Source organism: Neophocaena asiaeorientalis, unplaced genomic scaffold (assembly GCF_003031525.2).
Source record: "Neophocaena asiaeorientalis asiaeorientalis breed wild unplaced genomic scaffold, Neophocaena_asiaeorientalis_V1.1 scaffold89, whole genome shotgun sequence".
NCBI lineage: Eukaryota > Metazoa > Chordata > Mammalia > Artiodactyla > Phocoenidae > Neophocaena > Neophocaena asiaeorientalis.
This window is the reverse complement of record NW_020172592.1, coordinates 4,865,656-4,889,552: the sequence shown is the minus strand read 5'-3', so window position 1 is coordinate 4,889,552 and position 23,897 is coordinate 4,865,656. Positions and strand designations below refer to the sequence as shown.

Sequence of the window (23,897 nt, the reverse complement as noted above, 5' to 3'; positions counted from 1 at the left end):
TCTTATCCATGAATGGCAGGCAATAAGAATACAGAGCCCCTTGTGTTACATACACGGATGAAAATTTATTTAAACGTTGTATTGGCTCTTAAATTTTATTTCAACACAGTAGGAGAGTAGGAAATGCATTTTTCAATTATTAATACATTTTGGGTTTCTATTCACAACTATTTGCAAATATTCCTTAATGTTTCTGATTTTTCAACTTTTTAGCAGGTAAACTTGCATATTGAAATGGAACAACCAATAGGGACTTTAACATTTTCTTCTGGACGTCTTGGTAAAGAATCCCATGGTATTGATACAACTCTAGGCATTTCTATTTTCTAGAAGTTAATTTTCTTGTAAGATTGTTTGTTTTAGTATCCGTTCTTGACTGCTTCATTTTATTTAAAAATTCTACTGGAAGTGAATTTTATTTACCATGACCTTCTTAATGCTTTCCATCTCTCTCCATTCTCTTATAACTTATTATTTTTTATTTAATTTCTTGTTCTTTTTATAACTCGCCTCCTACCTAGAAGTTGTTGTAGTGGGCAAGAATCAGTGTAAGGAGATTACTGTCACCTTCCTAGAAGTTAACCATAGAATAGGAAGCAAAAAGCCATTTCTTTGCTCCAAGCAAACATATATATTGGAGTAAAACAAAATCGATTGTTTTCTCCTTGCTACAAACTGCAATGAAAATGGTAGCTCCTTTTGGTATATTTGATAGTTCCAGTTGTCTCTATGATATCTATAGAGAAAATGCAAAAGTGAGAAGAGTGAGATTATTCACTACAAAATAGAAAGTTGATGATGAGAACAGCTGCCATTGTTTCTACTCAGGGAATCTAGGAGACAGTATGTCCAAAAAAAAATGATGATGAAATTTTCCAGCTTAACCAATGATCATTTTCAATCTTTTCCTTTTTTAAAGTAATGTGACCAATTCTCGAAAGTCCTTTAGGAAGGCACAAAAGAGGTGGTAAATATTTGCCGTTATCAAGGCAAATTATGCTACTGTTTAAAACATATAGTCAGCGTCTAAACATACATCAGTTTCTTTAGTGAAAATTATGCTACAGTTTGGAACTAGATTACAGGTAGAAAGTCATTTAATTAGATATCACCATGTTCCCCTAGAGATCCGTTTTCTGTTTAAGCATTAGCAAGTGAAAGTATACACAGAGGCAATGAACCAGATCGTATGCGTCCGTTGTGGCTGTAATTGCTCCAAAATTACCACTACAGGAAATGCAAGAATGAATTTTAATTCCTTTTTCACTTTCCCTTCTTTCTATTTCGGTGGACATATTGGGAACTAGGGGAAAAATATAGGTCCTGCAGTTAAAAATGTGAAATATTGAAGTTTAACTGTATGTGCACGTATGTATGTGTGAAAGAAGATTTGTGTATGTGTCCATAAGTGCATTTAATGGAATAAGATGTGTACCTTGCAATAAAATAGAAATCATTTTCCAGAAATATTGCATAGCAGTAAATTACCAAAACAAGAGAAGACTACTTGAATATATTGTATATACTAGATTCTTACATATCTTCCAGATTTTATATTGGCTACCACTTGAAGGGTTGGCACAGTGTCTTAAGGCTACAGCCTTAACCTTACTTGTCATCTGTCTCCCTACACTTATTCAGTCTTAACAACTACTTGGGCAACTCCTGTTTATGAAAACAAAAAAGTCAAGGATGAGGATTTAAAGAGAACGAACTGTGAAAAGCAAATCAGGCGCATGTAGAATGTAGCTAAGTCTTGTTTACCACTCTTCTGCAGTGTGAATTCTCTTTATCCAGTGGACTCTAAAATATTCCTAGTCCAAGGTCCTTATTTATCTCTACAGGTAGGTTGCATTCTCCCTTTTTAGAGTAGTCTTGGCTTTCCTTTCTAGAGCAGTATTTTTCATTGTTACCCTGTTTTGCTGAATCGAAAGCTTTTCTGTTTTTCATCTCCATGGTCCTGATTCCTATTTGAAACCTTATCATTGTCCTGGGCTCTAGCTGACACTGGCTTCTTGTGGGGAAGATAGGTATCTTTACTATAGTTCTTAAATATATAGATCATTCTCAAGTTGTAAATTATATTTGTTTATATAAATTATGTTTATTATATTACATTCACATATGAATTTATATATATATTATAACAATTTTATTTTAAAATTAATTTATTAATTTTTATTTATTAATTAATTTTATTAATTTTTGCAGAAACAATGTTAAAGGGCATGTGGATTCCTGGGTGATCCACAAAAGCCTTATCATCTTATAATGTTTCTGAAGCACAGCACTGTAGCATGTAAGCTTAGTTTATGACTGTGTGAAAACACATTTAGAGTTTCTTTGTTTCATGGAATGCTAAATGTGTTTCGTGTTCCACCTCTATCCCTACCATTCCCTTCCCACACCAACCCTCCCAGGAGGAGGGATTTCTTCCCAGACCCTGAACTGTATCATACGGTAGGAATATGGAATATGCAACTTTAAGGCAGTGATGATGAGGGCTGGGGAAGGAGAAGGGACAAGAAACATGAACTTTAAGGAATACTCTTTTTTTTTTACTCCTTGTCTTTTTCCTTGTTATTGCTAATGCTGGGAAAGAAGAAAGCAATTGGCCCTTTTTTTTTTCTTTTCTTGGATCTCTTCCCTTTTTCTTCTTTTTTCTTTTATTTGTGTCTTTTTAAAAAATTGAGATATAATTGACATATAACATTAGTTTCGGGCTTCCCTGGTGGCGCAGTGGTTGAGAGTCTGCCTGCCAATGCAGGGGACACGGGTTCAAGCCCTGGTCTGGGAAGATCCCACGTGCCACGGAGCAGCTGGGCCCGTGAGCTACAAATACTGAGCTCTGCGCGTCTGGAGCCTGTGCTCCGCAGCAAGAGAGGCCACGACAGTGAGAGGCCCGCGCACCGCGATGAGGAGTGGCCCCCGCTTGCCACAACTAGAGAAAGCCCTCGCACAGAAACAAAGACCCAACACAGCCAAAAATAAATAAATGAATAAATAAATTTATAAAAAAAAAAAAAACAAAAAACATTAGTTTCAGGTCTACAACATAATGATTCAATATATGGATATATTGTGAAATGTGATCACAGTAAGTCTAGTTAACATGCATTTCCACATATAGTTATGCTTTTTTCCCCTCATGATGAAAACTTGTAAGATATTCTCTCTAAGCAACTTTCAAATACACCATACAGTCTTATTATTAACTATAGTCACCATGCTGTACATTACATCCCCAAGACTTATGTTTTTATAACTGGAAGTTTGTACCTGTTAATCACTTTCACCCATTTCAGCCACTCCCTTTTCCCACCTCTGATCTCTGTATCTAGGAGTTTTTTTAGATTCCACATATAAGGAATCTCATATGGTATTTGTCTTTCTCTGTCTGACTTATTTCTTAGCATAATGCCCTCAAGGTCCATCCATGTTGCTACAAGTGACAGGAGTTCCTTCTTTTATGGATAAATAATATTCCATTGTATATATACCACATTTTCCTTGTTCATTCATTTGTCGATGGACATTTAGGTTGCTTCCATATTTATGTCTTTATTTATTGCCTCTCTCCTTTTTTCTCCATTTTCCATCCTAGCTGGGGAGAAGAGGGGCAGGAGTAAATGAGGTTGTCCCACAGAAGCAGCCAAGCAGAACTTTCTTTTTTTCTTTCCATCTCCCTTTTTCATTAAGGAATATACATAATTAAGCCATTAGTGTGTTTGCACATCTGAGTCACCAAAAATTGCACAAGCAAACAAGTACATTAAATTGGAGCAGTTAATCACATGTATTCTTTTCATTATTTGTAACAGAAAAAATCTCTTTGTCTTTACAGCCAAAACCAATTCATGGTTTAGTCTTTCGAAAATTAATTTGGAACAATTTTAATCATTTGCATTCAAAAATTTTTTCCTGAGCTCTTTTAGAATGTATCAATATTTCAGGATTCTCTGAAGCTTCACAGATCTGCCATTCTTTTCTTAAAGTTAAGAATTTATCTATAGTTTATATTTTAATGGAAAATGTCCTTTTGGAAGGTAAAAAATTACTTTAGCTTTAGCATTTCCACACATTTCAGAACATATATCCCTTGCCATCATCTTATTATTGTTAAATAACAACCCAAATATCTAGAATTATATTTTGGACGGTTCAATTTTTAAATTATTATTATTAATAGACTTTATTTTTAAGAGCAGTTTTAGGCTCACAACAAAATTGAGTGGAAAGTACAGAGTTCCCATATACCCTCTGACCACTGCCCTCTGTCAGCATGCTTTATCCACCCTGACTATCAACATCCCAAGCCAGGGAGATGTCGCAAGGCCCTGTAATTTTAATTCGGATCAGACAGTGACTAAATAGGGTGATTTTTAAAGAAAGGTTGGTTTCAGCTGAAGTATTGTTTTGGAGAGACGTGTTTGAGAACTAGTGTGTTTGCCTGATTTTCCCCACTTTTCACTTAATTATTTTAATATTGTACTGGCATGGCTTAACTTAATGTTGTGTTTTCAGACTTTTTAAACTTTGTGTATAAATTTTTGAGAAAGGTTTAATGAATTCATAATTCCATGTCAATACATATGTTTGGAAAGTAAAATTACAATGTAGAGTTGCTGCTTTTGACTTTCAAGGGTCATAGTTTCAGAATTAATAGCTTTATATATATTTATATAGATTTGTTAATTATTTTAAGCATATTGTGTTTCACTTAGTATGTATTTTTTAAACCTAGATTTTTGAGCCACCTACAGATTGAGGGCTATTTAGAAGTCATAATTTGAAAGTAAAATGCAATTAGAGAAAGATAATAATTGAATAAAGATTTTAAAAAGCATTAAGTAAGGTAAGAGAAGAATGTGAGTAGATTATGACTGTCACAAGAATCAAAATGAAAATTCCAATAAGAAAAATAAGATAAAACAGTGAAATAATCAATTTTTAAAATTAATAATAAAAATGCAGTTTTATTTTCTTAAATATTTATTATGTTTAAAAAATAAACAGAACTGAAAGGAAAACAGAAGGTATTTCTTTATAATTATGCTTCTGTTCTATAGTTATTCTTAAATGTTGCTTCTAAAGCTATTTTAATTATCTACCATTTCAGCTATGAGAGCCCTTTTTCTTAAATCCCTGAATGATTCTCTACAAGATTCTATTATACAATCTATACTTATTTATTTCCTTGTACTTTTCCATTCCTTCTCCTCTCCCAGAGCAAATTTAATTGCTATTTTTTTTCTTTGTCTCTTTCCTCACCACCGCCACCATTATGACTCACTCTTCCACTTTTTAAAAAATTATCTATACTTGGAACAATGTAACAACTTTCCTCCTTTCTTTTAAAATGGTTGTTGAAATACCCATTCCATAAACGTCCTCTAATTAAGTTATTGTTGCAAATAATGAGTGCTTATAATTTTTGCCAACTAGTTATCTGATAAAAGTCTTATCTAGTGAAATCCTAATTCTTTATTACTGCCCACCTTTTTTCCACTTGTGTATTTGTGAGATAATGAGACAAGTCAGTGAAAAGCATTTTGGTATGCTTTAAAGCACTCTGTAAAGGCTGACTTTTATTAATTTAAAACTATTTACTTTGTTTTATTAACTGCTCAATAATTGTATTCTTGATAAGCTTTTTTTAGCCAGCTTGCTATTCAGATCATCCTGTGATTGATCAACCCTTTCATTGGCTTTCCTCAATTTGAGACAAACATGTTTAGTTTGAGTGTAATATCAAACAAAAAAGTATACATATGTGATATAATAGTAACGATCAGTTTAATGATTTTTTTGTAATTTCTAAAGCCCTGAGGTATAGTACTTTATTATCTGACATGTATAACACCATTACAGTCAGGATTTTTTAGAAAGTTGTTTTAATGCTTGTTGTCTCAATCCCAAATTGACAGGTAAATAGAATAGCTTGAACTTGTATTCTCATTTATGTACGGTTACAACTGTTTGCAACAGGTAGGTGTAACAATAAAAGCAATATTTGTAATCTAGATTCTTTGAATTTTGCCCTGCTTTTGGTCCTGGAATATGTTAAATGGTTTATTTTTATAATATTGCATATCATTATTTTGACTTAGGAGATCCAAGAGTACAGAGTTTTAAGCAGTGAAAAAGAATGGAAAATAAATACTATATATATTTTTAAGTCTTCTAACTTAGTAATACCAAATCAGTACCCTGAGAATTTTAGAGTATTTAATTAATTGTATGGAATGTTTAAGTGAAAAATGAAACAAAATATAGTTTACATAGAGTGAATCTAAAGAAAGTGAAGTTTCATGTTGTTACAGCTGTTTATTGCATTTTCAGCATTAAGTTCCTATTTAAAGGATGCCAAGGTAGTTAAATAAATTTAAACGATTATAATAAAATTCAAAGATACCTGTGATTATATTTTTAAAAAATGACAAAAAATGTGACTTGTTTCAGTTTTCCCAGTGAGCTAGGACTCACTTATTAGATGAGATAAGAAATGGAACAATAAAAAGATGCAATTCATGTTGGGAAATAATTTAAAACTGATTATTTTAAAAAATGGATATTGATTTAGAAAATGTTAATAATTTCTATCATATAATAACATATTGATAAATAGGACATTAATAACTTTCTAACTGTTGAGCAAATTGGAATAATTATAAGAGGTATATTTTAGTTAAATATTTTAAAAAAAGATTATTTGTAAATATTTCAAAACATTTAACCTAGTCTTTCTAGATACTGCAGAAGGTAAATGCCATAAATCTTGACACGGAACATTTATTTTGTTAATCAGATTTTATGACTTTATAAGTAAAGCATTTGAGGAAAAACAAAATTGCTGATAGTTATAAAAGCATTTTGAAAAATGAAGAAATGGTAATTTTAAACTCAAAAGTAGCAAACTTTAAAGAATTGGCTATTGGAATTCTACATGTACAATTAGAAATTTATAATGCTTATGTTTTTATTTTAAAAGTTGTTTAAACTTTTTAAAGAAATTTAGAAAAAATCATTTTGAGAAGCTCCATTATTTTTAGATTCTAAAATGCTGTTTGAGGAACAAATTTTCTTTTCCCAATATAGATGATAAAACATTAGAACCAAAAATAAGCATTTCCTTCTGACCAAACTTAGCATTGCATGAATTTTAACTGACATTTTTGATATTGACCTTTTACTCATGGAAGACAAAATAATATATTAGAAAATATTGGGTGACACAAAGAAAAAGGACATATTGACCAGAGAGCTAAAATACAATTGACACATGTGAACATAAGGCTTAAAGAGGAAGACAGTAGTCTTAAGAATTCTGGCCAACTTTAGAAGCAAACAAAAAATCTTAGTTTATTTCTAGATAAAATGAAGTAATTTTTTCTACAGAGAAGCAAGATAGTTAAAATTATTTGTTTTATGAGGCAAAAACTGTTGTTTGTAAATGACTGTGTTCTACTTTTTTTTTTTTTTACTAAGGATGCCTTATATAATTCTGGCTGTAGTTAAGGAACTTATTATTATTGTTATTTATTATTGAGCTTTACCCTTCCCCCAACCTTTTAAGGAGCATTTCTTGTACAATGCGCACGGAGGAAGAAATAAGCTTTTATAGATAGTTTTTTAGTAGATGTTGCTTACCTGTTTTTGGTCTCTCTGGTCTTGAGGATCTTTAATCATGGAGGATTCACCTGATCCAGCAGCAGTGTTGGCAGTTCTCAAAGAGATTTTTTTTTTATACTTGAGATTAATAAAGATGACAAGTTATTGCAAGTAATTGAATTTACCTCGATAAGGAGAATTGTGTCATTTACTATATACACAAGTTAAAGACTTGCCTGTTCTTACTTAAGGAATCTGGTAATATTTCCTAACCAGTGTGTCCGTAAATAAATTGTTCTTGTCCAGACTGTGTTTTTTCTTTGTGACCCAGGCTGCTCTTTTCTTACCTGGAAATTCTGCTTCTGGCTTCAGGATTAATATTACTAAATCTTAGTAATTCATGTTCTTGCTCAGAGTGCAGCTCCTTAACTGCCAGGACCTTATTCTGTGTTTCTATGGCAGCTTTACTTTACTCTAATCTGCCTTGCAAATTACTGGCCCAGGCTGTGGACTGTTACAGTGCTATTCTTTCTAACCCAGGGCACACTTCGTGCTCAATATTTTGTGTTATACAGATGTGACTTCTATTGATAAAGAATGCTAATAAAGTACCCGAATAATTTATCTGTGTACTTGTCAATGGCTGCCCATTGCAATCAGAAAAAAGTCTGAGCTCTGTACTATGGCATAGGTGGCCCTGGTGATGTCTTACCTACCACCGTGACCTCATTTGAAGACCACTCTCATCTTTCCTTCTAACCCTTCAACGTTCTAAGCCATTTCTGCCTTAGGGTCTTTGTACTAGGAATTGGGGATATTTGAGCTAAGATTTGAATTATTAATAAGTGCCAGCTTGAACTCTCTTCCTCCACATTGTTGTGTAGCCAGTGCTTTTTCATCATTCAGATCTCAGTTCAAATATCCTTTCCTCAAAGAGGTCTTCCCAGACCACCCGTCTAAAGTAGACTTTCTCCCCACTACCCTGCTTACTCTTTCCCATTATTCTTTTCTTCATTGCATTTTCCACTATCTAAAATTCCCTTGTTTACTTAATTCCCATACTACAATGTAAGTTCTGTGAGGGCAGTGTCTTTGTCTGTCTGGTTGGCCATTGTATCCCCAGAGTCTAAAACAATGTCTAGCACGTAATAGGTGCTCAAGAAATAGTTGAATGCATGAATAAGTGAATAAATGATAAATTTATAATATAGACTGAGCAATTTACTTCTTTTTTCCTTATTTTATTGAAAAACAGTGCAACAACATGATAGTAAACTGGGTAGAGGAATATTCACTTATAATCCCGGTATTGAAACAATTACCATTTTACAGTTTTTTTTTCCATACATATATGTATTTTTCATAGTTACGGTCTAATTAATTTTTTTTTACATGCTGTGCTTTTGTTAACACTGTCAAACATTTTCCCAAGTTCTTCTAGTAAGTCCCATTATTTTAATGGCTACATAACACCACATTGAGTTTATATTCCAGCATTTACTTAACCATTTCCTTAATATGCTAAATAATTTGTTTCTAACTTTTTGCTATTATGGATAACACTGCAATGAATAGCTTAATGAATATAGAAAACATTTGTCTTCCATTGAATAGAATGAATTGTAAACATCAAACTGGGTAATATGAAATTGTTCAGGTATTTTATGACATTTAAAATATATCTTATAAATTGTAAAGGAATATGTATGACTTTCTTCTGGGGTCTACTCTAAAATACTTTTCATAATTAATGTCAAAATTGTATGATACAGATTAATTTTTTTTAATGTCAGCTTATTTTATTGATTTTGCAAATGAATTTGCAAGTGTCTTAGGTCATAACCAGGTTCCTTTCTTTTTTTGTTGTTTTTTTGGATTCACCTTGATTGTCTTTTTTTTTTTTTCCAGATTCCTTTAGACTTATGAATCAGTCTGAGTACAGAGTTGTGTAAATTCTGTGAATAATAAATTGTTCCTTTATTTAAATTGTCATTTTTAGTAAGTAGGGCAGCTGTGAAAAAATAGAAGCTAAAGCTAGGATAAAGAGTTACATGACTGACATAATGGAATAGATATTTGGGATTATAAAGTTACATATGAGAGAAATCACAACTTTTCATGATCAGTTTTAATGATATTTGCAATTTGTTTCACTTGTTTTTTCTCCCTCAAAGCCAGAAGAAATTTTCTAGGGAGAAATGATTTGAGTGGCTTTGAGAATCAATTTGGAAATGTCTGTTAAAAGTATTCTTTAACTCTCCTCATATCTGTACATGGAGAGCATATTACCTATTTATAGAGGTTATACAAATAAAATATTCTCTGAGAAGTTTCTCTTTGGATCTTTTTTGAACTTTTCAAATTATTTAAAGTCAAATGTAAGTACTGTTTTTTTATAGGTATAGAACAATCATGACACATTTTGCATAAAATTTTAAGTTCTGGGCTTTTAAGCAGATTCTGTTTTCTTATGCATTTATATTCCCTTAAAACATCTCCTTTATGGTCTTTTTAAAGAAAGAATAACTTTCTCTTCTTATCCTCTGGATAACATAATAAAAGAACTATAGATTTAAAAATAAAAAGTCTTTCTGATGTTAATAAGCATTTTACTAAACCTACATTTAGAGGCAGCTACTACACTTTTCTAAAACAAAAATCCTTTGCTTTTCTTTGCCATCTAAAAATTCTTTTTATTTGGCCATGCAACCCGTCATGTAGGATCTTAGTTTCCCGACCAGGGGTTGAACCTGCACCCCCTGCACTGAAAGTGCAGAGTTTTAACCACTCGACCACCGGGGAAGTCCCTAAAAATTCTTTTACGCTATACATTATTTTTTCATTTTATCAAGTCAAGTAACACATTCCCAGCTTACCTTTCTCATTCCTTCTTTATGGTCTTTCAACTTTATTTATTTTAATAATTTCACCTCATAACTGGAGATTCGTTCAATTTATCAAACAAATGTTTATTAGGCACGTACTTAATGCAATCTACTTTCCTAGGAGCTAGGTATACAGCAGTAACCAGATAAAAATCCCTGGCCTCATGGAACTTACATCTGGTAGACAAGATAAATAATTGTAGGTTAGAAAGTAATGAAGTGCTAAGAAGAAAAAGAAACAAAGTAGGGAAGAGGGCATATGAAATATGGGGAATATTGAAACTTGATGGGATGATCAGGGAAGACTTCACTGAGAAGGTTTTGAGAAAAGACCTGAAGAAAGTAAGGAGGTAGCTATGTGGGGAAGAGCATTCCAGGCCTAGAGAATAGTAAGACCAATAAGAAGTTGTGTGTAGGGGGATTGGATCACAGAATTATATAGGGGAAGAAGTTGGAGAAATAATAGGGAGCAAGATAACATAACAGATGTTTGCTATGTAATTATCTTTCTTTATCCTGTAATTTTCCTGAGAATTATATTTCTTTTCTTTCTAGCTCTGTGCAGAATTACATGTTTTTCTTTCTATGAATTTACTTTAATAAGCAGTTTAAAAGTTTTGTGGTTTTTACCATTTTTGAGTGATAACATACATAAATGAATTAAAGATTTTTGCTTGTGGAAAAACATATCTTGTTTTTCCACATGCCAGTTAATTTCATGATTAAAAAAAATTAATGTTATTTTTTTCTTGGGTTGCAGATCTTTACCATTATCCCAGTGAATGTGATTAGCAATCCATTTGCCTATTGCTATTTTATATAATATTCTTGTCATTTTCTAGTTTTTCCTGCAAAATTCTATATTTTCACGTTGCAGCACCATTTTAATTTTCATTGACATCTTTTAAAAAATAAACTCAATTAAAAAAATAAATTAACCTTGAGAGTTATGACTTATTTAGGTTTTCTTAGAGATTTATTTGCTCTTGCTCTGTGTTCAGCCAAGTAATTTATTTGCTTTCTATGAAATGGCCAGGAATCTAAGCCAGTAAGTTAAATGTAATTGAAAAATCTCTATAAGAGAATATTTAACTCAAATTGACTTTAATGAGTTGAAGAGTTAGAATTTATAGTATGTTATACTGTTTAGATCCCCCATACAATAGTTGTTTTAACTCTTTCTGAACTTCAGTTTCCTTGTCTGTAAATGGGAGTCAAATTTCCTGCTTCAGAGGCGCACCAACACATTATTCTAAGAATATAATTGAATAATACATGTGAACACTCTCAAGAAAACTATTTAGTGCCAATCAGTGTAGTAGATTGTTTTCTATTCTGTTAGGCTACTTATGCTTATCTTTTAAAATTTTGTTAAATTTTAGTAATCATTGACTTTGTTATGTCTGGATAATTTCAACAGTTTATAACTATTTTGGACTAATGATCCCGTTAATAGATCTTTTGTGAAACTGCTTCTGCAGTGTAAATGGACAATTCTTGGTTGTCACCAACAGTGCCATGCTGATTTTACTCTCAGTTGCAGTGGCCTCTGGCATTTACCTCAGTTAGATTTTACTTGCCCTTACTTTGTTTTTGTTTTTTTAAAATTAATTTTTGTTGGAGTATAGTTGCTTTACAGTGTTGTGTCACTTGCCCTCACATTGAAGACAACTATTAGCAATGGGGAATGGGCTTGTTTGGAACTTCTTAGTCTCATTAAACCTCTATTAGGGAAGCAGAAGTAGCAATGTCATACTACCTCACCAACATGCTTTGGTCTGTCTAGGAAATAAAAATTTCATTTAGAGTGTATTCAGTCAAAAGACGTGGATGGACCTAGAGTCTGTCGTACAGAGTGAAGTAAGTCAGAGAAAAACAAATATTGTATATTAATGCATATATGTGGAATCTAGAAAACTGGTACAGATGAACCTATTTGCAAGGCAGGAATAGAGACACAGATGTAGAGAATGGACGTGTGGACATGCGGTGGGGGAGAGGGTATGGGATGAACTGGGGGATTGGGATTGACATATACACACTGCCATGTGTAAAACAGATAGCTACTAGGAACCTGATGTATAGTGCAGGGAGCTCCGCTCAGTGCTCTGTTTTGACCTAGGTGGGTGGGATGGGGGGTGTGTGGTGGGAGGGAGGTACAAGAGAGAAGGAATATATGTATACATAGAGCTGATTCACTTTGTTGTACAGCAGAAACTAACACAACATTGTAAAGCAACTCTACCCCAATTAAAAAAAAAGTTTATGAAGCACTAGCTAATTGGGAAATTAATATACCAGCGCATTGGCCTACCAGCGCAGGGCAATATGAAGCTTTGAGGACCTTTGGAGGTGCATATTCCTGCTGGGTATGGAGTACCCAGGGTATCCATAATAACTTTCATTTTAAGTTTTCAAAATTTGAAAGAATCAGAATAGAGCAGTGGTTCTAAACTTTGCTGCACATTGGTCATGTGGGAAGTTTTAAAAATCCCAGTGCCCAGGTCATACCTCATACTATTTAAATCAGAATGTCTAGGGTGAGAGCCAGGCATTCGTAGTACTTAAAGATGCACAGCAAAGTGGGCACCCACAGGAATATATGGTTTTGGCCGCCAGACTTTTGCCTGTTACTGTTTCACATGTTGTAGCACCATTCAGGAGACCTTGAAATGAAAAATATTTGAAAATAGTGGGTAATGTCCCTCACACAGATTTGTGTTCTACATTTTAAAAGAGTATATACTGTTTTTACATAGTCTTATGGTGTTTTGAACTTTAACTTTCATTACTGGTCCATGGTAGACATATTCATGTTATTTTTTCCCATCTGTTATGGACATTTCCTTGACAACTTTAAATAAACCATGGCTTTGTGATTTGAGACACAATAAAATGTCTACAAGTATTAACTCGTTAGGAGTTTCATTCCTTTTCATTCCTTTTCATTCGATTCCAAATGACCATTTTCAGAATAAAGGACCAATAGCCAATTTGTTTTTCCAAATCCATTTTTATTTTTCTCCAGTTTAGTAATGAACGGTTACAAATTAGCCTAAATTTATGGAATTAGTATGAGTCTGAAGGAATAGACTGTTTAATTTTGTCACAGCCACATTAATATTTACTAATATACAAGATGGTTGGTATGTGAAACAAAAACTATACCTGTAGCATTACTAACCATGATATAAGTGCATAAGCATTTTTCCATTATCATGGTTTATTAAGGCAGTCTCAGTGTAATCTAATAAAAAAATTGTGCAAGGAGAATTCCTAACTGGCTTGGTTCCTCATGTTAAGAAGAGCTAAAGTTTTGGCTATAAATCCTTGAAAATTTGCCTAAAGCTTGACATAAGTTCAAGTGGTCACAATATTCTCTTAAAAATAATAGAAATTCTATTTTAAACTATAAAAAAATTTCTGTTTCATAGTCCACATCAAATATGTGTGTGAAAAAATACAGAACATTAATTGATGCTCTGAGTTTTGTCATTGTCATTTGAAATTAAAGAACATGACCCCATTGTCTCCAGTGCTGTCAGAGTATGGTAAATTATGGGAATTTCTACAGTGCAAATATTTGGCTTAACACCTAACATTCACTCGTCCAATTTTTGTTTTGGATCTTTTTGCTTTTCTTGTTTTGCATTTTTATTTTGTTTTGTTTTCAGCCATCATTTTGTCTTATCATCTTCAATTCTAGAGCAACCTGACAACAATAATGATACTACTGAATTGGGCATCCTTGTCATTCCTGAGATTAGTGTCACAAATGTGGCCGGAGAGAGGACCGGGAATGGGGAAAAAGGCAGAACACTAGGAGAGATTGATGCTCAGCATATACAGGGTGTACAGGAAACAACCACAGATCCTAGAACTGAGAGCAAAGGCTTGCCAGAGATCAGGAGGCAAAAATCTGTAAGAAAAATGATGGAGGATGGAATAAACTCACCTGGCAGAGTGCAGTTTTAGCAGAGCACTTTATAGCTGCACTCCAAGGTACCTCATGGCAAAGGGTCACTGCTGCATGTTTTAAGCAACAGTTGCACAGTCACAAAAATTTTGCATGTCACCTAATCAAAATGCATGAATTATGTACCACAGTTTCTCAATGACTCTTAATGCTCTTTGGAATGGTCGTAGCTCTGCTCTCTGAGTAAACAGTTATGAAAATGAGGCAGAAAATTGCTTCCAAAATAATTTTCTGCTTATGTTTTGAGATGTAAAATTACTTTCTTATCTTTGTATTTTTGCCATCTTTGATATGAAGGAGAATGTATAAAGAATTTTAACAAGTTTGAGCTTGTGATGCTTATGGTCTGTATATTTTTCTCTTAGTAAAATAATCTAGAATGCGTAGTGCAACCTTTAAAAAAATCTTTGAAATATTTTAATACTATTTTTAAAAAAGTTCCTTGGTATGATCTTTGATTTTACACTGCTTTGCTACTGGGGGAGAGTTTACCTCTAGTTTTACTGTGTGGTATTTTTCCTAATTGTTTCTGATCTTTTGCATGAATAGTAAGAGACCTTTTTCTAAAAACACAGTGGGGTGTGGTTTATGGCATGCTTTTCGTTTAATACACTCTAAATTACTCTTATTTAATTATAATGAGCTATTGTTGACATTTTATAGAATGTTTTGATTATCCTTTGATTTTGGTCTGTAATCTGTTGCTTTACATATTTTGCTAAAATTTAATGTATTTAAAGTATACTTGATTTGGTATGAATCATGAAAAAACAATTACGTAAAATGCTTAATGTTAATTAATCTTTGTTATTTCTTTGTTTAGGAAATACAGAATTAACAGGTCAAGAAGAACTGATGGAGATATCTGAAGTTGACGAGGGATTTTATTCCAGGGCTGCGTCTAGTACTAGCCAGTCGGGTTTATCAAACAGTAGTCAAAATTGTAGTAACAAGGCAAGTGTAGGAAAGACTCAGAGACGGTCAGGAGGAAACAAAACTGGAGGAAAAGAAAAAGAAACTGCAGGGGAGTCGTGCAAAGATTACTTTGCTCGAAAACAAACTCAGAGAGCCCAAAGTGAGAATCTCGAGCTTGTCTCCTTAAAGAGACTTACATTAACAACCAGCCAATCTCTGCCTAAACCTAATAGTCATGGTTTGGCTAAGACCGCTGCGACCGTATTCAGTAAATCCTTTGAACAAGTTAGTGGTGTCACAGTCCCATATAACCCATCATCTGCTGTTGGCTGTGGGACTGGGACAGATACCAATAGGTTTTCTGCCTGTAGTCTGCAAGAAGAAACGCTTATTTATGTTTCTGAAAGGACTGAACTTCCAGTGAAGCATCAAACAGGTCAGCAGAGACCTCCTAGTATTAGCATTACTTTGTCCACAGATTAATTTGTAAGAGTTTTCTCACGTAACCAGTGAATCAGAAAATACGACTTTGCTTCTTCATGAAAGTTCCCAGGGTCGTCTTTCAACCCTGTTCCTGACAGGAGCCCTGATGTCTTAAATTCTGAAGGCTACCTTGACTTTATGAAGGGAATAATGTCTAGGTTGCAGTAAGTTGAAATATGGTTTTGTTATTTCTTGGTTGTGTGTTTTCCCCTTGGCTTGAGTCTTTTTTTTCTTTTCTTACTTTCTTATTTGTTTCTGTTGCCCTAAGATTGTCAGTGTGACAATACATTTTGGCACGTTGTCTGATCAGATTGGTCACAGCTCATGAGAGGTTATGAGTCTTTTTCTTTAATAACTCCTATTTTGGTAGCTGTATGTTTGGCCTTCAGTATAAAAGGGAATCTCCTTGCATGAGAACAGTGTTTCAAGGATGAGGCTGCTGTACAACTCCAGGAATTCTACAGCTGGCTGTTTAGCAAGCCAGTCTGAAAAACAGGCATGTGAAAAAACAAAAATGACATGTATGAAAAGTGCCTGCTAAAAATGTTTGTAACCAGATCATCTTTAAGATTAGTAGAACAATTTATATAAAGCACTGGAAAATGCCTGGTAACTCTGTAACCTAAAATATGATATGATTCCAGGGGATGGGAAGAGGGGTTTCCATTGTTATCTTTGGAACATTTTTATATCAGAAATCAGATTGCTAGTAGATGTGTTGCTTTGAAGTGTTTGATCTGGATTTAGCAGGTGAAGATCCCTTTCAGTTCCTAAGATGTAATAGGCCATAAAACTGACTTACCCTGCTGCTGGACTTCGGAAAACCTACTTAGCTTGGATTCCCACAATTCAGTGCACACATCATTGAAGACTTCCTGGAAATGACTGAATTTTGCAACCCATCTCTCAAGATACCAGTGTTTACCATATTGAATTGTTTGTCTACAAATGAAGGAAATTAGGTAAATTTTTCATCTATAAAATATCATTGAAAGAAAATAAAAATAGTGAAATATGGACAAAGGACATTTATATATTAACTAATTAAGGGTTATATATGTTTGTGTTCTTTAAAATTTTAAGTATGAAAAATATTAAATGTGTTTCTTGTTTTGTGAACAGGCCTATTTGAAATGTTCTTGTTATGATAGAAAGAATAATCAATGTAGTTGCTCCCAACCAAAAAATAAAAATAAAAAGGCAATATGGCAGAAGCTAAACAAACTTGTATGTAGCTATAGAGAGTCAGGTGACGTCCAGATGGATGTAAAAATTTGATGTTTGCTAGTGGTGGTCATTTCAGCTGTGGTTGAGGTTCCTTATAAATCAAGTATACTTAAGTAATAATCTAGGGTAAGAGAGAGAAAGCAGAGTTGAGGATGAGAGAATAAGTTGACTGGGGAGGAAGATGTAGGGAGCTGTCCCCTTGTTAATGGTTAGTACACAGTAGTTTCCTTATTCACAGTCTTTAGCTGTGGTCACACAGAGAAAATGCTAGTTTTCCTCTTGTACCTGCTTATGCAGAGCTCAAATATGTGAAAAATTTGTTATGTCTTGAAGACTGCTAAAGCATTTTCACTATGAATGCAGTTTTGACCATAACTGCTTTGGCTATCGTTTTAAATCCAGTTCTTCAAAAAGCATGAACTAGTTTTTATTCAGTAACCCTGAATAAAATATGGTTTTTAATGTAAGTGAATTTGATTTTTTTAGTGCCACCGATAGAAATGGAATAAGATCTATTGGCATACATTTTAGGAAAAAACAAAAAAAAGCAAAGCAACCAGACAGTGAAAGTTGATAAAATATTAATTTAATAGAAATCCTGTCTACAATTTAAATCCTGTGTACAATTACTGTGAATTTCCTATTGTCTTTTTGTAATTATTTAACAAAGAATTGCCCCTAGGCATAGCTACTAACAATATTAATAATAGTCTTAAGAACTAATTTCAAAGATTGGCATTGGAGGCAAGTTAAGGTGCTTAGGAAACATTATAGAATAAGTTTGAGGAAACATTAGCTGGCACAAATAAGAGATCAGATTTTAATGTTCAGCTGTTGTAATGGAACCTCATTTTGTTACTATTCTAGATCATTGCTATTATAAATCATTGTGGTCTGAGGACCAGTAAGGAACATTGGCATTACCTGCCATCTTGTTAAAAATGCAGAATTTCAGAGCCACCTTAGATCTACTGAATCATAATCTGCCTTTTAATAAGATCTCAGGTGATTATTATGTACATTAAAGTTTGAGAAGACAGTATCAAAGTGCAAACAAATCACTTATCTAATATTTAGAATTCTCAGCGGTCTCACAACCCTAGATCAAATATATTGGATACTAGATCATTATAATCTTCATTGTTTTTAAAGCTAATTAATTTTTTAAGTGTCAACTGACTTAAGTCCCCTAATTCTAAATTTTTAATGAATCTCATTGATTTTTACAATAAAAATGTTAACATTTTATATTCTTCTGTTATTTGAAAATGGAATCAGAGCTGTAGATGCCTACAATTTTAAGTATGAAAGGGGTACCACCCCTTTACACAATGCACAACAAATCTGCATGTGTTTTTTCTTTTAAAAACCCTGAAGGCTTACTCAAAGGAGTGGTTCTGAATTTTTGCTCCAAGTAATTTGTCCCAGTTGATTTTCTGGAATGTGGAGTTATGGTAACAGTGAAATTCTTTCGTAGTACCTTTGATACTATTTCAAATAAAGATTATACATTTGAAAATTTTTATAGCAGTTATTAATACTGGGTAATGCTAACTGTGGTAACAATGATAATTATCTCTGCTCTTCTTGTCCCACTCACTTTTCCAAAGTTGGAGTGGCTTTTGTAGGTCATTTTCTTATGAAGATGCTGATGAGACCATTTGGTCACAGACCTTGTGTGTATCCAGAGTAATACCTTTTACCACAAGAAGGATTCTGCACAAAACTGGAGCCTCGCACCTCATAGCTCAGAGGATCTGTGCAGACATTGTAGTCCCATTCCACATTTTAAACCTCTAAAAGATTCTTGAAATTACCCAACCTCTCACTCTTCAGATATCTGACTACCTGGGATATTCTAGTGAAGCTGGGTGCCAGCTTTTCCGTTTTAGAATCCAAGTGGAGAGAGAAACAAAGACTTCAGGGGAGTGTCCCAGGGCAGGTGAGCACCCTGGAATCCCTTATTATACCACCATGGAACTTTTAAAGGCAGCTCTGTAGATTTGAAGAGTAGAAATTCTCAGTCCTTAAATGATTTCAGTGTGTTTTGAAAAGCAATATTTCATTGCTCTTTTCAATTATGAAGTAACTACTTAGCAAACATTATTCAATAATAATTATAAAAGTTATTAACTTTTAAAGATAAAAAGTTAAAATAAAGGGAAATAAAATTTTTAAACCAAAATAGATAAAAAATAATCCCATTTTTAAGGGATTTTGTCTGTTTTGGAAGAATAAAATTAAAGTGTTGAAACCTTTAAATTTAAATTGTAAAGAAAAATACACCCTGAGACCTAATTTTCAGCAGATATTTAAAGTAAGGCTATTTAACGTTTGAGTCTATAGGCACAATAAGTCTACGCTTTATTAAAGGGAAGCACATCGAGGAAATATATCTGTTAAATAAGGTAACTGAAATTTTATTTTTTTTGCGGTATGCGGGCCTCTCACTGTTGTGGCCTCTCCTGTTGCGGAGCACAGGCTCCAGACACACAGGCTCAGTGGCCATGGCTCACGGGCCCAGCTGCTCCGTGGAATGTGGGATCATCCCGGACTGGGGCACGAACCCGTGTCCCCTGCATTGGCAGGCGGACTCTCAACCACTGAGCCACTAGGGAAGCCCCTGAAAAAATATTTTTTAAAAAGCCATTTAAAAAAAGAATAATTTGATGGGTACTTAAATTAATCATTGTAGATAGAAGTTAATGTATAATAGTGTCTTCCCAATCTTTGGATAAAAAATAAACTCTCCAGTCATTTAATTAGCATGAATTTATACTTTTAGATTAATTGCTTAGTAAAATTATACTCAATACTTTGAGTTATTCACATTTATATTTAATATTGTTAAATTCTTCATCAGAGAACAGAAGTATGTTGTCTTCTGTATTTTGTAACTTGTGCATACCTACAGAGATTACCAGTGAACGTTTTAGAAGATGCTTTTGTGTTTTTTAATAGTAGAGTTCTAAAGTACTTATGTCTTGATAGGAAGTTTCTACTAGTAAACTGAAGGTCCTATTTCACATACTGTTATTTTCTCTTAGGTGGAGTTTATTGTGTACCTCTTATCTTTATTTCTAATCACATAGTGATACTAATCTTTTCATAGTAAATTGACTTGTTTCTAATAGTGTTCCTAGAGTTTACATTCCTAAAGAATAAATTACGACTTTGGATATTTTTATGTGCTCTCTACCTTTTTAAGGCTATGGAAATAAACTGGAGTTTAGTTTTTGGAAGTTTTGTATATTTGTGTAAATGTTCTCCATATGCAATACTTTATAGAGCAGTGTTGCCTCTTGTTTTAATGAAATAAAAACTGAAAACATATTTTTTCCAGATCACTTTACTAATTAAAAAATCATCATAAAATTTTGCAAAAGTCATGATGTGAAGGAAGAAATTAAAGGAGGAAGACTTAGGTGAGTTGAGCCATTGAGAGCTTTTGGGAGTAAGCCATAGGACAGTGACATCTCATTCCTGGCTTTACATTTTACATGGCTATGGTTGAGAAGTGTGACAAGTTCATTAGTATCCATCCAAAAGAAGATGAGCTCCATGGGTCATGCACCAGTGACTGATTATTTGTCATACCAGAAGTACAGGCAAATTTAGATAACAGTGCTTTGCCCTTTTATCTTTCATATGGGTCTTTATCTCTTGAGTGCAGAGACTATATGTCCCTAGTTCCTAGCATAGGACTTTGTACATGGTAGGTATTGAGACATTCAATGAATGTGTGAGTTAGGTTGATGTTAGTTTTGGGAAAGAATCAAGGATAAGGTCTTCAACATATTGTATTACGGTAAAATTTTTAAATTTCATTTACTGACTCTAGGAAATCTCCATGACGTTACTTGAATAGGATTACTGTGTGTGCTTAGAAACAAAACCCTCTTAGAAGCTTGAAAAAAAATCCTGTTGTATAGTTGATTATATATTTGGATAATTCCATTTCATCTAAGGAAGTAAGTAATTTAGGAAATATTTTCTGACTGCTATTAGAGGAGCAATCATAGAAAACAAGAGAAGCGATTTTGTAGGCAGTATGTTAGCCCTATGGAATACAAACTCTTCTAGTGACTTTAGCAATCCCAATAAATAGTTGATTCAGTTCACAGAATCTGTAATACCAGCATATAATTATTTTATAATTATTAAGAAAGGCTTTTACAAATAATTCTAGTCACTTGGTAATTTCCCTTGCATTGTTATTGTGGTGGTAGATAGCTAATATTTGTAGTTAAAATTATGATCTCATTTAATCTTCAAAAGAGTCCTATAAAATGATTAGAATTCCCATTTTACAAAAGAGGAAACTGAAGCTCTCCAAAGGGCAGGTGACTTGCCCAAGGTCACTTAGCTGCTGGGTGGAAAGCTAGAGCTTAAACGTAGGTCCTGTGACTCTCACTTTTCTATCACTTGGTAAAAGAAGATACTAAGTGAATACTACATAACAGACATGTGTTTGATATTCACTCATTCCATCTGTCTTATAGGTGACAGAGTTAAGTTTTAAGGTCAAAATAAAAGTTTTCCAAAAATAAAATATGATACGTTTTGTAGAGCTTTAGGTAATTGTGTTTCAGTGGTAAACTGAATGCTAGTTATTCTGATATTAAAAGCATAGTAAAATATAAATTAAGATTTTGTTTATTTTTTTACCTGTCAGATAGATAAGGATTAAAAAGATTGATACTAGTATTAGTATAGGTGTGGGGAAATCATTAGTTTAAGAGGCCGTTGGCAGGACTTAAATTGGTACAACTAAATTGATGAGCAGTTCAGCAGGATCTATCAAACTTTAAAGTGCATACACCTTCTGACCTAGCAGAATCCTGCTCTTCCATGTTTATTCCACTCTCTATATTTTACAGAAATTTTAGCATAAGGTATAAAGGTATTCATTGCAGCATTGCTTGCAATAGCAAAAAAAAAAAAAAAAAAAAAGCAGCAATCTAAATGACCGTTAATAGAGGACTGGATGAATTATGGTGCGCACATATAGTGGAATATGATGTAGCTGTGGAAAGCAACGCAGATGTGTATGTGCTGATTCAGAGAGATTATTTAATAGAATGTTCCCTGAAAAAAACATGTCATAGAGCAATCCCATTTTTATAAGACTTGGGTAGAACATTTAATATGGGTGTATATGTGTTTATATATGTTTATATATTCATATATGTACATATGTTCAGCACATGTATGTTTGCTGATATGCGGGGATGAAAGCATTATTTCTCTAAGTATGATCTAAAGACAGCCTGCATTAGGGAAAAAATGGTGCTTTTTAAAATAGAGATTCCTAGGCCTTGTGCTAATCCCTCTAAATCAGAATCACTGAGTGAAGCATGGAAACCTTTATTTCTAACAAGTTTCTCATTTGATTCTTATACAAACTTAACATTTGGTTTAGTAGCTGACAACAATGAATTGGTTATCTTTATGTCTCTGGTAGTGGTTTATAGTTAGGAAAGACAAATGTGTTTTAAAATTAATTGTTAAATTGAGGTATAGTTGACACATAATGTTATATTAGTTTCAGATGTACAACATAATGGTTCAATATTTGCATATATTGCAAAATGATCACCAGAGTAAGTCTAGTTAATATCCATCACCATACAGAGTTACAAAATGTTTTTTCTTTTGTGATGAGAACTTTTAAGATTTACTCTCTTAGCCATTTTCAGATAAGCAATACAGTATTATTAACTGTAGTGATCATGCCGTACATTACATCCTCATGACTTACGTATTTTATGACTGGAAGTTTGTACCTTTTGACTCCCTTCACCTATTTTGCTCACCTTTCCACCCCTGCCTCTAACTTATTTCACTTAGCATAATGCCCCCAACGTCCATCCATGTTATCACAAATGGCAAGATTTTCTTCTTTTTTATGGCTGTATAATATTCCCATGTGTGTGTACCACATTTTCTTTATCCATTCATCTATTGATGGACACTTCACGTTGTTTCAGAAAGGACAAATTTCTTGACCAGATCTTGTGTTCTAAATGGGGCTCCCCCTAAGATAAAGCCAATTAACATTGATTAACATCATCAACATAGACCTGTTAGTGAAAGGTAAATTGACCTGACACACAAAAATGATTCTACTCTATAGTACATGCCAATTAAATAAGCAATCCTTAAAAAAAAAACCTTTGCTGTTGTTTAACTCTCTCAAATATCATCTGATGACCTGCTAATAAAGCAAAATTAAGTACTAAAAGTTAACTGCAGTAAGACAGTGCACCACCTTGATATGCTTACCTGTCTCTTAGAACTAGAAAATTAGCTATTTGTTGAGTTTTGAGACCTGTGCCCAAATGGTTTAAGACATGTCTGTCAAGACAGGGAACTGATTGGATTTGGCAAAGTTAAGAAATGGTTTAGGATTGGTGGACACAGCAAATAAGGACCTTGAAGAATCTTGATAAGTAAACTGTTGTTTGATAAGCTAGCTGTTTGCCCAGGTCAGCAGGTCATTGTTTCCATCCTATAGGAACTTCCTTATGCAAACAAAAAATTAGAGATTGTTCCTGTTCGTCTTTTGTTTTGTTTTGTTTTGTTTACCATCTTATCTTTCCTGGGCAAAGGTTTACTGGAATGAACAACTATCTCATATTGACATAGAGGGCCTACAGTTTTATCTAAGCCATACTGACACTGATAGTTTCAAGTCTGTTTATCTCTCCCCATTCAAAGATTGTAAGTCAATACTATAAATACAGCATATTGATACATCGTTAATGACTTCTTAGGGTTCTACAGAAGATCTCAGAGAT

General features: G+C 33.4%; 1 protein-coding gene across 4 annotated transcripts in view; it reads left to right on the top strand.

Annotated features, from left to right (window-relative positions):
* HYCC1 (hyccin PI4KA lipid kinase complex subunit 1) overlaps positions 1-19,613 on the top strand; it is an 85,932-nt gene extending 66,319 nt beyond the window's left edge. The window contains exons 11-12 of one of the 4 annotated variants that reach the window (XR_003002347.1): positions 15,296-16,832; positions 18,708-19,613. Coding sequence is in view for 3 of the 4 variants with exons in the window: in XM_024738414.1 (XP_024594182.1) it covers positions 15,296-15,870 (575 nt within the window). In the remaining variant the exon portion in view is untranslated. Of the gene's footprint in view, positions 1-14,202; positions 18,617-18,707 lie in introns of those variants that run through there. The other 3 variants (XM_024738416.1, XM_024738414.1, XM_024738415.1) reach the window with 3 other exon arrangements.
* Positions 19,614-23,897: the final 4,284 nt, after the last annotated feature.